This window comes from Dermacentor silvarum, chromosome 9, assembly GCF_013339745.2.
Source record: "Dermacentor silvarum isolate Dsil-2018 chromosome 9, BIME_Dsil_1.4, whole genome shotgun sequence".
Classification (NCBI taxonomy): domain Eukaryota; kingdom Metazoa; phylum Arthropoda; class Arachnida; order Ixodida; family Ixodidae; genus Dermacentor; species Dermacentor silvarum.
The window spans coordinates 123,956,965-123,974,999 of NC_051162.1; the positions used below are offsets into that span (position 1 = coordinate 123,956,965).

The window sequence follows — 18,035 nt, forward strand, 5'->3', positions numbered from 1 at the left end:
TTTTAAAAATTGTAATGTGTAAAAAATCACCCTGTACATAGCTCCCAGCCAGGATTTGGCAATGCCTGCCGTATGCACTCCAACCCAATTTTATTCTTTTGAATTTCTTCTCGTGATCAGGGTCCCCTGTGAGTAATTGGCCTAGATAAACGTACTCCTTTACAGACTCTAGAGGCTCACTGGCGATCCTGAATTATTGTTCCCTTGCCAGGCTATTGACTGTGTTCACACAGTCCTCACTCTCTCCCAGTTTCCCTCTTTCTGTTTCACATTTCGCTAAGACGCTCGTCTTGTTGACCTCCCCACCTTTCCTCTTCTTGCTTTCTTACTCTCTCTTACTAGGTATGACTCTGGAGCGGCTGGCTACGGGATCTACAAGTACAGAGGCTCAACAAGCATCGGAACATTGGGTAGCGCACGCATTTGTCTAAACCTCGCCCTTCTGGGTTAAACCGCTTCGTTACCTTGAAAACTGAACAATTTCTAGAAATATTTTGCGTTATATGTACAAACATTCGCATTGATTATTTGCAAGTGTGAAAAAATTGATCGTTTAGAAAAAGCAGAAACAAAACATTATTGCTTGTAAATTTAGAAATACACAGTGTAATATGCCACAAGCTTAACTACAGGCAATTTAATGTACTGGCCCTCATTCCCATATGGCAGCCGAAAGATCCGAATGACAGGCTTCCCATAGTAATTTTTGTAAAAAATTCTACGGTTCTTGCCGTCATAGTGTCTGCACCTTTCTGAGTGCAGCCAAACTACTTTGCCTATTCGATTAATGACACGGAAAAAGGGAAAGTTGGAATATATCTGCGAGTAGCATCCCAATGGGCATTTGAACTCCTCTGGGCGTCCACTGGACTACCGCTTCTGGATATTTTGGTTATCCGTAGGACGTCCGCAGATCGCCAAATGATGTACGGCGGACATCCGCAGGACTACAAGGCGCATACAAATTGGCAGTCGTAAGGGTGTCCCGCGGATGTCTGCAACGGGATATACGGATGTTCCATGGACGCAGGAAGCAGTTTGTTTTCATAGCTTAATGTCGGTCAGACATCCGTACGAAAAACCGTGGACCATTAAGGGATGCCTGCTGGATGTTTGTGTTTATTTATAATCGGCTGAATTGCACATTTGGTGTAAACATTAGCCCTCTGTAGAATCTGTGGAGCAAAGATGATGCAATATTGATTTGTACCAATGAAAATATGACTTGCACACCCATGAAACACAGATTCCAAAAACAAAGCTATGTTTAAGCAAAATAAGGACAGACAAACACTTTCACACATATTTTTATTCATTTATTCAGCTTTTCAATCACTAGCCAAAAATCTCCAGCCCCCAAGTGCTGCAAGTGAAATGAGATCAGAGAATATAATATTATCTACTTATATTCTCTGATCACTGAGCACTGTAAGCACGGAAAAGTTTAGTGGCACTGCAAGCAAACTAATGAGACGGTCACAAAACCTTCAGAAGCTTACGATCAGGCTGTGCATTAGAACCTGTCCATAACCTGCCTTCGATGGTATACCTGAATGCTCTCCACCAGAAGAAAAAAAGACAGCGGGTAGAATTCGAATTTGTTTTATTTTATGCTGCATGTTAACATTTGACGACTAGTTGATATTTCGCTGAGAAACGTTGATGTCTATTAAACAAAGCTAGATGTGGTTCACATAGCTTGAATGAACTCGAGGCCGGTTCTGCGTTGGCATTTCCAAACGCAGAAATACTCAACAAGGGCACCTTCGAGACTAAAAATTCGAACGAAGTCCGGCTCGGTCCGTTGGCAAAATGTCCAGCACGAATGACCTATATAAGGACGTCCGCAGGAGGAGAAAAGTTGATGTTAAAATTGGTCCGATAATGATATCCACTGGATGTCCAATGGACGACTGCTCTTGGACTTGGACATCGGGAGCTTATCTGGACGTCCGAGGGATTTTCAATGCCCATTGGGATGTAGCCTTACAGAGGTTTCCATAATCCCTTTTTGTTATCGCGTCCCCGTGGTCCAGGTGTGCTCGTTCGTGAGCGCTGTGTTTTCCACCAACGAGGCACGTCATCTGTACTTCAGCACGAACGTTAAAATTTTGCGAATTTCTCCGAAACATTTCTTCTTGCGGTGTGTGTGTGTGTGTGTGTGTGTGTGTGTGTGTGTGTGGTGTGTGTGTGTGTGTGTGGTGTGTTGTGTGTGTGTGTGTGTGTGTGTGGTGTGTGTGTGTGTGTGTGTGTGTGTGGTGTGTGTGCGCGCGCGCGCGCGCGCGCATGAACTTTAGGAATGTTGTTACTATAGTATTTTCTACATTCATGGCTGGAATCATTTTTCGAGCGCATCTATGAATTAAGAGAAGTAGGTGGTGCTAAGAGGCAGCAACACCTCCTTAAACATACAGTAAAAAAGATTTAGGGATTCCTCAAAAAGAAACACTGCCTACTTGAAGAAAAATTTGTACTGGTGGTGGATGAAAATTCAGGATTTGTTTGTTTCTTGTGTTCTGGTCGAAGGTGGGTGCCGGCTTCTTTCTCATGGAGCTGCCTTCGCCTTGCGGAATTTTCCAGAAGTAATTTGCTTCTGGTCGAATGATATCAGCATTCCTCGAGAACGGGGTCGTGGTAACTGCCACTATATAAGCTTGTGCCACTTTTTGCCTTTCTGGTACGTCTTGTCTCGGCCCTTAATGTCCACGGTTCGGGTGTAATAAGCTATGCTATTTCTGAAACGTCTGATTTAGTACGACGCAGGAGCGTTGGGCGGTTTTCATGCCACTGGTGGCACAGCCGGCTCTTACCTCGCTCAGTCACCCGATCTCCACCATTCGCGTTTTCCCAAACCGCCCTGAAGCACCCAATGCTTCGGGAAAGTAAAACGCGTCCACGTTTTGAAATTGATAGAGCCTATGATATTCCGTGAAAACGCGCTCAGTGGTTTCTGCGCTATATTTGCAGTCGGAGGCAATTAGACGACAGGCTTTTCACAGAATAGAAGATTCTGGGACAACGGTCTCGTGCGTCTCTATAGTGGTGGCTTTCTAAAGACGAGGCAACCTTAAGTTTGCCAGCGCGGCACCAGCGCCGTATACTCCCCTGGCGGAAGGATGGAAGTGTCGAAGGTCGTCGCTGGGTCAGCGCGCGTCCGTGTTCTCTACGGCGCGAGCGATCGTGCGTGTTCTTTTCGCGACGGCGAGCGCGACCTCATCAACCAGGAAAGGTGGCACGCAATACTGCTGGGTTGTTGAATTGCCACAAGAGCCTCGAAAGGTCGAAAGTCGCCCGTGAAGTCCTACAGAATTCGATGTACTTGTTGCTAGTGGTTAAAAAAGACGGACACCCTTGCTATTTTTAACAATTTCGCACGAGCGTCAATCGCAAGGTGTGTCAGCAGCCTTGAAGCGGTGAAGCGAACGCAGCAGTATACATTCGAACTCGAAATCGTCTTCCGGGCCCGCGCATATTGTCGCCGATCCCGCCGCCCCTCGCCGTTACAAGGCCGTTGACACGCACGGTACGGTCGACGTTCACATGATGTTAAAAATTTCAAGATTGCACTTGTGCTGGTGCTTTTATTTTTATTTCTGAACACGGTCCGCCCTTTGAAACGCGTTGCTTGATCATTCGCATCGCGCTTACTCCCCATTTCTTACAGTTCTATCAGCAAACATTTGCTTAATTATCGAATTACGTTAACTTCAGATAACTGCTGATTTCTGCAAATGGAGTGCTCGGTTTCGGTCTGGCGCACCATCAGGAGCAGTCAGTGAATGTGCGGAGCTTGGCCAAAACCCAGACACACAGCTACGCTCACAAACTCAGAAGCCTCAGGCAAGTTTGGAATATGTGGCTGCTTGAGGGCATTCTTTGCAGGAAATAGGAAGCAGGTCGCATGAGCCAGGTCGAAGAAATCTTCAATTTGAAGCGTGAACTGATTTGCCAGACAATTGAGTAGTTGGTGCTTCAATTACAGCAAGACATCATACCAGCACTTGGGAACGCATTACTGGCTAAGAGGGTACTGTACACTGTACCCTCAATATGCTCACCTGTTATGCTCTCGATCTAGAGCGGCAGTATTCTAAATAAATAAAAAAAGAATCAGGTTTCGACATGCGCTGTTGCATACAGACCGAGAAGGACACCAGTAGAAGTAATTGTAATTGTTTTTTAATTTTTTTATTTCGTATCATTCTTCAACAGAATAAGGATTAAAGCACAGGTGACTGTTGATACAACTGAAAAGTAATTACAAATCCTCTCTCGTTTCTCAGGAGCAGGTTTAAAGCAAACATTGCATTAACTTGCGGCTTGCATCCAATTATTCGTAGCTAGCAGCATCCACCTCGTGTTCCTACTTGGAACGCCCGTGACCTTTCGTTGCGATGGCGAGTTCCTGTGCCTGATAATAATCCTTCACAAACTCATGGAAATCCATTTTCATCTGCAAGTTAAATAAAAATAAAGATTTTTCTTTCGCAGACACGAAGCAAATATTTCGTAAAACACTTTCCCAAGGTCTAAATAATAAAGTGTACATGGAACGATAAATGATACGCGTGACTCTATCTTCTTCTCTAAATATTTCTAGTGGGTGTGCGCGCTTGTAAGTGTACTTTAACAATAATGCAAGAACGTTCGTGGATTCAGATTTAGGCGCACGTTAAAGAACCCCAGGTGCATCAAAATTAATGCCGAGACCCCTATTTACTACGTGAATCATAATCAAATCACGGTTTTGGCAAGTAAAATCCCAGATATAAATACGAATAAGAATGACAACAACACCAACAATAATAATACTAACATCTATAGGCTATACAAGGGGTACTTTTTTTTAGCACACAGAATTAGAAAAAAATTGCCTGTGGCAGCTAGCGTAATTATAGCTATATAATTCTGGGGTTTTATGTGCAACAACTACGATCTGATTATGAGGCACGCCATAATGGGGACTTCGGGTTAACTTTGACCAACTGGGGATCTTTAAAGTGGCCACAACGCATAGCACACGGGCGTTTTTGCATTACGCCTCCATCGAAATGCGGCCGCTGCGACCGGGATTTGATCCCGCGACCTCGTGCTCAGCAGCCCAACGCCATAGTTGTTAAGCCACGACGTGCGAGTCCGTAATTCTAGTGCTTGAGCTGGATTACTCGAAGCGGCGGACATTACTCGCCCAAGAAATTCAAATGCATAAACGACCAATTAGTAAAAATATCTAATTAACTTAATCAGTTACTCTAAGGCACACTGGCATTCATGAATTGTAACCGGTTAGCTTGCAAGGCGTATTCATTTGGAACGGCTTCTAAGGAAAGCACTGGTTTCGAGATATGCGCCATGAAACTTGCAAACCGCCGTTCTATGCCTTGCAACAGAAAAGTAACTGGAACACTCATGTATTTTATCGCACACTTTGGAAATAAATACTTTGAAACTGGTGTCATTCTGAAACTTCTTTCTAAATTTAGACGCCTTGCGATGTCACCCGCTACAATTGGTAAACAATATGTGCCGTAAAGTTAATAATTAAAAGGTTTATTCGTGAGTTTTAATTAGCCGATTATGCAATTTGGTTTCAGATGGAAGCAATGTCCACCTATGAGTACTCCAGCTCAATGACTACAATTATGCGATCTGCCACAGGTAATATTAAATATCTGCGTGCTCCAAAAAAAAAAAAAAAAAAAAAAAAGAAGGGGCCCCGCGGTACATAGTCGAAAGTTAGCTAATGTACGGGGTGATCATTGTTAAGTTTCCCAGAATTTTTAAAAATCACCTGTTGCAGATAGCATCGTTCTAGTCTTTGAGCTGGATTATTCATAGAGGTGGATCTTACTTGCACGACAAAGCGACAAACATTAAAAATAAAGTGTGGGGATTTACGTGCCAAAACCACGAACGGATTATGAGGCACGCCGTATTGGGTGGAATGATCCGAACCACCTGGGGTTCTTTAACGTGCACCTAAATCTAAGTAGACGGTTGTTTTCACATTTCGCCGCCATCGAAATGCCGCCGCCGTGGCCGGGATTCGGTCCCGCGACCTGGTGTTTAGCAACCCAACACCATAGCCACTAAGCAACTACGGCGGGTAACGACACATATTCAACTAATTAAGAACAAATTACTAATTACGTTTTAAGTAATTACATTACTGCACGTATTGCAATTTATGAGGAGGAGGAAAAACATTCATTGAGAAAAAAAAAACAACAACAAGTAGGTGTCTTCCTGCTTGTGCTGGGAGGCAAATTTACAAATTGTAGCCGGGGAGCTTGAAAGGTATCATAATCATCATCAGTCTATATTTATGTCCACTGCAGGACGAATTATTTTCAGAATGACCAGTTTGGAGATATAAGCCGTCAAACTCGCCGTAATGATTCCCTGTTGTTCCACTTACTTTTTTACCAAGACGCTCTTTTATGCACTGAGGCACAAAAGCAACTGGAACGCCCATGTATTTCGTCCCACACTTAGGGAAATAATATCTGGAAACTGGTGCCATCCTGGAGATTCATTTGAAGTGTACACACCTTGCAAACTCACCGGCTAGAATTCGTAAATTGCAATTTGTCTATTAAAGTAATTAAGAAATTAATTTGCGAATTTCTTGTTAATAAGTTGAATATGTGTTCCGATTTCTCGTGCTAGTAATGTCCGCCTTTTCGTATATTCCAGCCCAAGGCCCAGGATGATGCCAACTGTTACAGGCGATTTCTAAAAACTCCGGGAAACGTAAAAATTATCATGCCGTATATTGATGTGTTATGCCAAGTGCGCCAGTACGCCAAGACCGACGGGTTAACCTGGGCACTGTAACAAACATTGATTAAGGTCTCCGAAAGGAAATTTCTTGCAGATAAATGCGTAATTATTTTATTCAGACTGCCAAAAAAAAAAAGGGAGCGGTAGGTACAGGAAAACGATAATAGACGTGGAGAAGAGATACGTGTGTCGCCGCGGGCACCATAACTGCCTTACTGCCTTGCTGGCACCTGAACTACTCTGTGTTCCAAGAATACTAAAGAGAGTAAGTGAGGTTCGGGGGATGGCAGTAAAAGTAGCATCCGGAAGCATGCTGCTTCCCACGTATCCAGTTAGATAGCCGTTTACTCTGCATACACACAGTATAATTTAGAGAGCAAACGGGGGTATAGTGGCGTTGGGAGGGTCATATAATGCGGTGAGCAGAAAGCATGGTGGTTTGCCGGAATAGAAGAATTGGTTACACGCCATCAAGAACGGTATAGAAGGAGATAGTTGGATTTGATAAGGAAAATTTTAGGCATAGGGTGGAGGCATACGTTGGGCATTTCTGATTAGGTTGAGATCCCTAGTCGGCCGAATGCTGTTGGTATAATTTTGATATGGTTTGATATTACAAAAAGCAGTGTAACGAGACATAAGGAGCTATCATCTGAAAAAAGTTTGGAGACCGAAGAACGCCAGCTTGCCCGCTGTCCCAGAAAAAAAAAAAAAAAAATTCTGCCTCTGAGCTGTTATTGAGGACATATGTTGGTGCCCATAATCGGCGCCTGGTTTACCTCTTCTGTGGTGCGACAAGTAAGCCCAAAACGCTCAACATACTACAAAGGTATAAAACTTATACAGTGACGTCAGTTCCAAAGTTGACAAAATACATATATGCACCTGGAGAGCTGCAAACGAGGTCTATCAGGAGCTCTACGTCCCAATTAGTCACCACTCACAAACATGGAAACAAATGAAACGGAAGCAGGAAAACAAAAGTAAAACCTTGAAACAATCAAAACTCGGGAACACGGAAGCAGCTACAGAAATGATGAAAAAATAAAACAATTTCACGGATGAAATGAAGTACCTCAAGTAAAACGGTTTGTCGAGTACAAAACTAGAAGACTCAAGATTGGTAATGTTTATATTTGGTAATGATTTATATATGGTAATGAATTATATATATATATATATATATATATATATTCGAGGAACTGTGCTAATCCACACACATTTGTAGCACAGCAGTGCAATATTTATGACGACCATGCTCGTTTCGGACATTGTCCTCGCACTGGACAACGTTCCCGTTGCACAGACCAATATCATATAAAGCACGTGGGGGAATGATCAGTGCCTGCTCCAAGACACACACACACACACACACACACACACACACACACACACACACACACACACACACACACACACACACACACACACACACACACACACACACACACACACACACACACACGTTATCTCGCTGATAAATCTTTACATTGCAGTATACTTCCTCTGCGGTATTGGGGGCGAGGACTTACGGAGTCAGCATCTGTCGGAAGCACCTCGCTTGCGTAGAACGAGGGATAACGCGGCGCGCTCCTCATAGCTGTGGTTGTCGGCGCTCAATAAAAACACCACGCGGGAGCCCGCCTCGCTATTCCTGTAAGTACTCTCCAAACGAGGGAACTTTCTTACTGTCAAAATAATAATCTTGAACAAACAGAAATAGCAGAATAGTTTACAGGCGCTATATCTTTACCGAATACGTGCAGTGAACGCCCACTGCGCGCGGTCGCCGTGATGGAGTCCCCCGAACTTGCTTCTTGCGTGAAAGGTAAGCAATCACAGAAAGCGGACTATGTGAAATATGTTCTTATAGTGCGCTGTCTGTATAACCAAATGGAGCATAACAGAATGAAGCGTCAATGTAGCGATCGCACGGGTTCGCAGCGACCGACTGCGCGTCTGCATGCATGTCCGCGTACAATGTTTCGCTTTCGCTGCGAGCGCGTTTTCGCACCGGGCCGTGCGCTTTAGGCCGCAACATATGAACATTTTACAGTACACAAGCAGCCATTGTTGCGTGGACGCTACCAGAGCTGTTCAAAAATAATTTCGTTATAACTAGGGACTTCGACGCTGTACGGCGACTGGTGATGTGCCATCGTGACGATTTCATCATTTTTTCCTTTTCTTCTGAATTATTAGACGTTTCAATATTTTTATTTCTCATGTTGCGTCACGTTGTATGTTAATCGGTCTTCTGAGCGAGGAATTTCCCGCTGTTTCGTTTTGTTAATGCAGTACATTCATTGTTTGCTGTTAACACAAACATGAGCATATATCACGCTTTTTTTTAATGTGCGTCTAACCGTTCCCTTTCCGTACTGGTGAACTTGCCAGTATCTAGCATCAACAAGTTCATGGACCAAATCTTCATGACATTAACTGGGCAGCGCGCGAGGGCGAGCTTGGCAGTGTGCTTTCTGCTACTCACAGAACATCGCAGCCCCAACGCCGTAGCAGAAATCTTCCTCGCGGAAGTGCTTGCTACCCACACGAGTTGTAGCCGATGGCTGCTTGCCGGTTTTAAGTTTCGCAATCCAAGCTACACGCAGCTTGGTCTGCAGGTATACGTGTGAAGGCTGACACCTGGCTCCGTTGCGTACGCGTCCGGCACTGCGGCACCGAGCAATAGCCTACCATGTCGGACACCTTCAAAGGCCGCCACTATCTATTATAGTGTTTTCAAGTGCTGTCAAGCAGACACCCAGAAGCGCGGAAAACATTCCCACTTAATCAGAACCGTGGCGCAGGTGGGACTAAACTTCCGCTTTCAGCTCGCTTCGTCGCTTCCGAAGCAGACGACGCAGCCGCTGTGTCCACGTGATCCCTCATACACGTCACGCCGACGGTGGCGCCAGTTTTCCAGTGGTGGAGCTCGCCCCCAATACATGGGAGAGCCACACAGACAAGAATGCGCTGCCGTTGTCTCTAACTGCAAAGCGTTCACAAGTTGACCCATGCAACGCTGAAGCTCATGTTTGTTGTACCGTCAGATACAGCAAGGGCTACAGAAGCCAAAATATTTCGCTATTATACCTGATGCAAATCTCTGAAAATGTGGTCGAGGGCACCATAGACCTTCTTGTTTTCTTCCTGGAAAGAGAATGATATGTTAAGGACGTTGGTCGACCGTGGAATAAAATGTTCCACAGTGTTAATGAATATTACCACCTAATTATTCAATTGTTTTTTTTTAAATCTACCGGACTATATATTAAGAGGCAAATGACCTACACATTTTGCACTACGCAATTGTTTGGCATATTAGCTTGAGGGTGTGACGGGATCGTGGTTGAAAAACAATCTTCTGATTACTCATAGCCATCAAATTAGTCTTGTGGATTTTGTCCGCGCATTTTCAGAAGAAAGTTATGATGATGGTACCAGCACAAAAATGGCGCTATTTTCTTGACGCTGTACTTAAACGTATATTAGCGTCTAGATGTCGAGCACTCATGACCTTGTACGAGACCGTTGCGACGAAGGTAAACAAGTCTTATTGACTTATTGTATAATGAATGTCATTCAGAATTGTCGCAACAGAAATAAACAGGAGATATATTTGTTGAACAGTACGCTGCGTTCTAATAGCTAACGCAACGACAAAATTCGGACACGTAAAATATCTTTGGATTCGGTGTTTAAACAACTTGTGCACACGTCATAGAAAAAAAGTAACGAATTACAGGCTGTTACTTCCTTCGCAAGTGTAAATAATTATAGAAAGCAATAACTCTCCCAAGAAAGTAAAAGAGCAATTACCAAAACAACCGGTTGCTTTTACGTTACCTTGGTCCCGAATTTTAATAAAGGAAGCTAGATCAAATAAAACGAGCTCACCTTCTGTTTTCTTGCATTCTCTGCAGCCCTATACAAGTTTGTTATCCTGTACAAACAGTTAACCAGGACTTTTCGACATCCTTGTTGGCCACCTTCCCTTGTTTTCTTGTGAAAACTTCAGCACTAACACTGAAAGTTACCTCAATGTACGCGATGTGGAGAGCGCTGGTGTAAATTGTTACATATAAATGGTTATTAAATAACAGTGAACGTTGCCCTGTTCAGTGAGTAATCGATCAAACACAAAATTATAAGAAATGTAATTAGTTACAATTAATATTCTGCATGTATTTTCTTGCGCACATGTCCGACTCAAAAGTTCAGTGATTGTCGTTTCCCTGTATTCGTGCAACGCAGAGCGTTTTAGGAACCATGCAAGGATGACTTAATAAATGAGGGAAACAGAAGTATGAAAATACCAAAAGCAAGCCAAGGAAATTACAGGATTAGTGATTGTTACAGATGTCGTGGGCCGACCTGTTTGCAGACAAAAACTCAGTTCCAATGTATACCCTTACCTGTAATTGATGGACTGCAAAAGAAAGCCTTTCATCCATGCTCTTCATCGCCTCCTCAACCTGCGTCAGTGCAAATGAACGTGGACTGTTCGGGTGTTCCGAATACCGCGAGAATAAGTGGAAATTTCCAGCATGCAGCATCAACATGGCAACCACGGTGTAAGAAGATAGGTGTTCCGACGGCGCGCCCGCGCTGGGGTGAGAGAGCGGCCACTTCGTGTGACCGGAAGTGAGCGCCGCCGCTAGGGGCAGCACGTATTCAGGAGGCCTTGGAGAAGCGGCACAACAGTGGATAATTTACGACCTCCGTCAGAATTTAAACACCCATACCCAAATATATGCAATTTTTCGTTATTTAGACGCCAAATCCTGAGCAGGTAGAAGGTTTCATGCCGCTTACAGTCAAAATACCGTCATTTCGAACACGAGAGAGACGCGTCGTCTGCTCGAGCAGACGGCGCGCCGCACTTACCGCTGCTCGCCACGTCGGAGTCAATCGGAATGTCAGCAGAAATATAAAGGGACGTTCCTCCAACCAAGTAGAGTCGTTTTAAGCAGGCGAACGACATATATTCATCGAAATAAAGCACTTCTGCTGCGCGTGCCCATAAAAGCGCCAGCAAAGCGAGCGAAAAAGTGGCCTCCAGAACAGGTGCTGCCCCTTGCGGCAGCGGCGTGCGTAGAGACACACTAAGTGGCCGCGCCTTGTGCCGCCGTCGGATCACCTTCCTTTTTACACCGTGATGGCAACCCACCACACGATGTTACATCTTCATATTTATGTATATAGGCAAAGCAGCATCTCTACACGCACTGAGATGCTGCTGTTAGGAAAGAGATAGAGAGAGAATACATTTATTATTCATGAGGTGGGCTGACTTCCTCGTAGGGTGGAGCCCTTAGTTCACTACCCCATCGTGCTTAAAAAAAGAATGGATGTTTGACATTCGTAACGTACCAGCCGGCAATAGAAACAGACTTAAGGTTGACTATGTCTCTCAGCTGTTTTCGGGTTAGAAGGCGGTATCACATCGTAGAGCTACACCAAGAAACGGTATCATAGGGCTAAAAAACAACAACGACAACAACAATGTCAAAACATCGCATTGTAACACTAATTTGTCAACGAAGACCTTGCAAGCATTCCTGGGCTAGCTTAACCCTATACCTAAAACTTAGATAGGAGGCAGCTTCTAAGAGCACCTACCGCATTCAGTCGAGTTTTCGTATCTTCATTGATGATGGACACAGTTTCCTGAAGAGAGCTGTGCGATTCCTGCAGAAGGCACCGACACAAAATGAAGAACTCGGCTAAAAAATGCCATCGCTAGCAAACACAGAAGTTGTCACCCTTACCTCGACATTGGAGATAGATTTTTCTGATTTTTCAATACGTTGTTCACATTGGATTTGAACCTGCAGAAGCAGATGGGCTAATTGTGTGACATTTGTTCTGTAAAGTGGCTGGGCACATTGAAATCACAATTTACGCTCACGTAAAACACGGAAAGAACACATGAACGTGAGCGTGTAGATTCCATGTTATAAGAGTGCGCGCATGAGCCCCCGCGCCCCCCCCCCCCCCAAAAAAAAAAAAAAAAAAAAAAGAAAAAGAAAAAAAGATTAGTTACTCGCTTATTCAGTGTCATGGACACTTTTATAGTTTTAAAATTTGTATCAGTTCTGTGTCGGGACGCCTTTTGGAGTGCATGTGCTCAGTCATTAGTTACCACAATAACTGTTATACAATACAATTAGTGCCGTCTCTCTCTCTCTCTCTCTCTCTCTCTCTCTCTCTCTCTATATATATATATATATATATATATATATATATAGTAAAACGCATCGGCTTCCTCTCCTGCTATATATATACATATAAAGCTGTGGGGATGCGCGACTCTAACGCATCCGCTGAGCTTCTCCCCGCATGGCTCCCGTCTCTGTAATCCGGCTTCGCCGCGTGGCTTTACGGTCGGTGTGGTTGAGGCGCACTGCGAGAGATGGCGCGAGTGTCGCGCTGCTAACGCCACCTAACGGCGGGGTTACTTGGGCGCAAAAGGTCGAAGGCGCTTCCTCTTCTGGTTGAGGTCGGTGAGCGATGCGGACGTACCGCGCGTGCGCCGATCAATGCTGCGCGAGACCGTTAAAAAATTAAATTATGGGGTTTTACGTGCCAAAACCAGTTCTGATTATGAGGCACGCCGTAGTGGGGGACTCCGGAAATTTGGACCACCTGGGGTTCGTTAACGTGCACCTAAATCTAAGTACACGGGTGTTTTCCCATTTCGCCCCCATCGAAATGCGGCCGCCGTGGCCGGATTCGATCCCGCGACCTCGTGCTCAGCAGCCCAACACCATAGCTGCACGAGACCGTCTCGCGAGGCTAGGAGCAGGGCACCAGTATGGACGAACGCGGATCGTTCGAACTCGCCACCGTTCGCGTGACCGTACACGTGAACGACTAGACGAAGGTGTCATTGCATGGGGCGAACATATTCGCTCGCTATCCGGTCGCGATGAGTCGGACTTCCTTGATTTGTCGCACTCCCATGTGAATGTTCTATGCGTAGTAATTCGGCTAGCATACATTAGCGTATGAAAGGTGCAATAAATGCCCTTTTGACTGTTTGCACTACTGTGTTGTCGTTCCTTTGTCCCAAGAGCGCGCGTGAGAGCCCACAAAGCAGGAAAGGAAGGCGGTACGTTTGAAAATTTCTACTGACGTTAGTACGAATGGAATATTTATACGTGCCATCTTTTTAGGCCATGTTCCCACATATCAGGGTAACTTGTCTCAAAAACACATACACACACTAAAATAGACTGCTGCTACCAAGCTACGCTAGAACAAACGACAAGAAAAAGGACACACCCGAAAACTGGACAAGCGCAAAGCTGATAACTTTATTCCATAGAATAAATAGTTATATGAATGCACTGATATACGGATGTAGACACAAGCGACGTGGTGCAACACAGAACTGACAAAAAAAATAACGAAGGTATATTAAGGGTCAAGTTAAGAAAGGACTTAGGCAAATCTGTTGGTTAAGTTTATTCGGTATCTAAACAGGAACGTGAAAACTACACGCGTTGGGCATGTATGACAAGCGGGGGTAAAGGATTTCTGAGTTACACGACTTGGGACACTCGAAGTTAGTAAAAGAATTTGTACGTGTCGTGGTGGCGCTGCTAAGCACAAGGTCGCGGGATCAAATCCCGACCGCGACGGCCGCATTTCAATGGGGACGAAATGCAAAAGAAAACGCCCGAGTCCCGTGCATTGAGGGCACGTTAAATATCGTCTGGTGTTCAAAATTAATCCGGAGTCCCCCACTACGGCGTGCTTCATTATCAAAGCGTGGTTTTGGCATCTAAAACCCAATAATTCACTTCAATTCAAAGGAAACTGTGGCACAGTATAGCTTGTTGAGAAACTGCAAAAAGTCGTCTGCCCATGCTTTGACTCGTAATCTGACGGTTCAAATAAAGGAGGAAGTTAAGTGGCTATCGAGAAGATTTGATTGCGTTTAGCTGACAAACTGGTCAAAAGTTTTGACAACAAAGAGAAGACGGATATGGTTTAGAGTATGAAACCAAAAGAGCATGCCTATCATTACACCTTTACGTACACGTAGTACACGTTACATGTAGTACAAGGACGATGGCTAGTAAAAACGTCATTACTATGCGTCTCGAGGACCCTTCCAAGGTGAGCAGCCTGTTTGACAAAATGGACAATGGTAACTAGAAACGTGAATTGCACCATGCGATAAAGCTGGTTTATAGCATCACCCTTTCCTGCGGGAAATATTAAGTAGGACAAGTAGGAAGATGCGTGAACACTCGTCGGCGTCAGCCCCATCACAACTGCGAGCAGGTTAACCACACCGGAAATTTAGTTCCATATTGTAGCAGGTGCGCGTGCCAGAGTGGCACTGATTTGTGCGTGAGGGCACCATTGATATTGCGTGTCATCCGAAGGTAGCGAGTAAGAGCCTAATAGCGCACTCCAATGGTACAAGGGAAAGAACAGCCATTGAAACTATTACCGTGCTGCATATTGGTGCCGATTTGTGTGCGAGGGCGCCATCGATATCGCTCTGAAGATAAGGTGTTTATTCTTGGCGATAACGAGGATAGACAACATGGTTGACCGAATTAATGTCGCTTAACTTGGCACTTGCTAACTCGCTGTTCGTATAGTCAGTTTTGTGTCGTACCACGTGCCTTGTTTAGACATGCCGCTATCAGCGCCTTCGTGTAACTATTAAGTGTGTAGAATAAACAGTTTGCGCTTGGCCAGGTGTCGTCCGTGTACATTTTTTGTCGTTCTTTGTAGCTCCGTAGCTCAGTTCACTTCACCATCTACAACAAGCTAGCCCCAACCTTAACCCTTAAACACACATGCACGCACACACCATGCATGTATGCCATTATTGCCTATCTTCATTGCCAAAGAGTTCTAGTGTCCACTTCGGGTGAAGGTATTTTCTCAGGTGGTAACGTGTTACGTAGTGGTCGAGGTCGAGCTATGCCCTTTTCACATAAAGGCGTGCACGGTTGCAACCGATCAAGTAAAGTTCTCGTCAAGTGCGAAATGAGACGATCAGCTTGAGCTCCAAGCACAAATGCAGATATGCCTCAAAATACGTAAAAAAAAAGAGTTTAAAGGGCCTTACGTTCCTCATGTCCCCTTGGATGGTCGGGACTGCAACCTTAAGCAGATCAGTGTCATCCTGCAAAATTTATGGCGCCAATGTTAGGCCCTGTAAGTCGCATTGATAATTAAACGACTTATCTTTCTCAGGAAATGCTGAAACTCACGTTTCTTTTATCAGCCGCATTCTTAAGCTGCAAGGAATAAATGAGGGGAAATTATGAATGTCGGTCTACAATTATATCTCTCAGCAATCGAGTCAGATTCGTCAAAATGCCTAAGCAAAATGTCCGCACTGGTGGAACCCGAACGTACGCGTTTACATTTACCGATTTCGAAGGCAGAATTAGGTTGGAAGTGACTGTACTATTTTTTCATTGTTGAACGGGATATCTTATCGCCAGTGTAGTTCTTCTGTGTATTTTGACTTACACCCACCATGCCCCACATTAGCAAGGCGTGGGGGATGGTAAGCTTCTCACCCCAACTGCCCAGAATGGGAGGTTTACCGCCAATCAACAGATTCTTGGGTAGCATATGTGTGCCCTTTTCTCTATCTACCGAAGACGAAATCCGTTCGTCATGCTTTTGTTATGGGTGGCCAGTTTCGTAAGTGCCGTATAATTAAATGGAGATTATTCGAGGCCTCAGTGTCCAACATCAGTTTTCCATAGTTTCTCAACTTTCTGCAGAAGACTGATTATTTTAGAATGTAGAAGTAGTGAAAAGTAGAGGAATTAGCCGCCAGAGAGATGGAACGCGATCTGTTGTTTTTTTGACAAGTGCTTCCACGGTCTTGTTCACTCACGTGATATTGTCGAATCATTTGTGTTTAAAGTGTCTGTGCGGCCATTGCGACACCAGAGACTGTTTTATGTAAAGGAGTCCTGTCCTGCTAACCCTGTGACACTAGTATAAGTTCTATTTAGCGAGATTAACAGCTCGAGATCTTGTAGAGCTGTTGGCAAACTTACCTGTGGCGATGTTATGCTTCTTGTTCTTATGAATTTAAAATACGATTGAAAAATCAATCCCATTCTAAACTGCGTACCATTACCGAGGCCTGATGCTGTTTATGGACAAAACAAAGAATCAAAAATGAAATTAAATCCCGATGGCCATTTTGTTGCTAAAGATGTGTCAATTTCACTTGCAATCATGTTACCTTCGATACCTCTGTAGTCAGGTACCCAGGATGTTATGCTGACTAGATGTGTACGCAGTCCACAGAAGCGAATAAAGATAATTCACTACAGGATTTTAATGATTTTATAGTGAGAGTGAAGCTTTTACAACATTTAAGGACTCCGCAAATATAATTGCATTATATGAGCCTTCGCCCAACTAACTGAGCTTTCGGCCAAGTCTGGTCTCCTCTACATGCAAAACGCAGAAATGCTTTTATGAGACCACCGCTTAACAGATTTAAACGAAGTGTGTTGCGTTTGAGAGAAAACATTAATATATAGTGACTATAGGAAGCACAATTCTGATTTATGTTGAATAATTTTTTTAAAGCCCGGAAACTTGTAAGCTTGAAAAAAAGAAAATTAAAGCAGAAAGTTAACCAAATCCTTAACTCTACACCAAAAACAGGCATCACTGCTAGTGTAAATTGCATCTGTTCGAACATCTAAAACGAACAAACTTCAGCTATGAATTTATGCCTTACGGAAAATTTCTACGATGTTTACGACGGCTTTGCAAAACAGTGGTGTAAAATTAGGTTTCTTCGTTTTTGGGTTAAACCCAATAATACCCTATTTCTTGCCCTCCGAAAAGCCTTACGAAAATGCATATGATAATGTACGTAAACAGGGATTTCCATTATAAGAAAGAACATCGCACCTCTTGCGAAGCATGCCCCTGCGCTATTCGTACTTTCTTCCTTTTTTTAAAAAAAGTGCAAAGAACAAATAAGGCGTTGCCAAACATGCTTCGGTTGCTTTTGTTTGTGTGGTTTCCTTTAGATATGTTAATAATGAGCGCTTGCAAACAAGGATTTGAACAGAACAGTTTGTCACATGATCTGCAAGCAGCTCTGTTTCATTGAGTGTTGCTTTGAGCGAACTTGCTTGTTTAAATAGAATATTTCTGCTCCACCCCCCCCCCCCCCCAAGAAAAAAAAAAAGACCATGGCCCGGGCTATTTGCCTGTGAAAGCTAACACAAAAA

General features: G+C 44.1%; 1 protein-coding gene across 4 annotated transcripts in view; it reads right to left on the reverse strand.

Annotated features, from left to right (window-relative positions):
- Positions 1-4,172: 4,172 nt before the first annotated feature.
- The window catches only part of LOC119464227 (uncharacterized), a 192,586-nt gene continuing 178,723 nt past the window's right edge, over positions 4,173-18,035 (reverse strand). For 3 of the 4 annotated variants that reach the window (XM_049656590.1, XM_037725113.2, XM_037725112.2), the window contains 7 exons: positions 16,029-16,055; positions 15,884-15,940; positions 12,558-12,617; positions 12,409-12,477; positions 11,202-11,261; positions 9,880-9,936; positions 4,173-4,453 (listed from right to left, as the gene is read on the reverse strand). In XM_049656590.1, coding sequence (XP_049512547.1) covers positions 4,364-4,453; positions 9,880-9,936; positions 11,202-11,261; positions 12,409-12,477; positions 12,558-12,617; positions 15,884-15,940; positions 16,029-16,055 — 420 coding nt within the window. In that variant the 3' untranslated portion in view covers positions 4,173-4,363. The remainder of the gene's footprint in view (positions 4,454-9,879; positions 9,937-11,201; positions 11,262-12,408; positions 12,478-12,557; positions 12,618-15,883; positions 15,941-16,028; positions 16,056-18,035) is intronic. The other variant, XM_049656591.1, reaches the window with a different exon arrangement.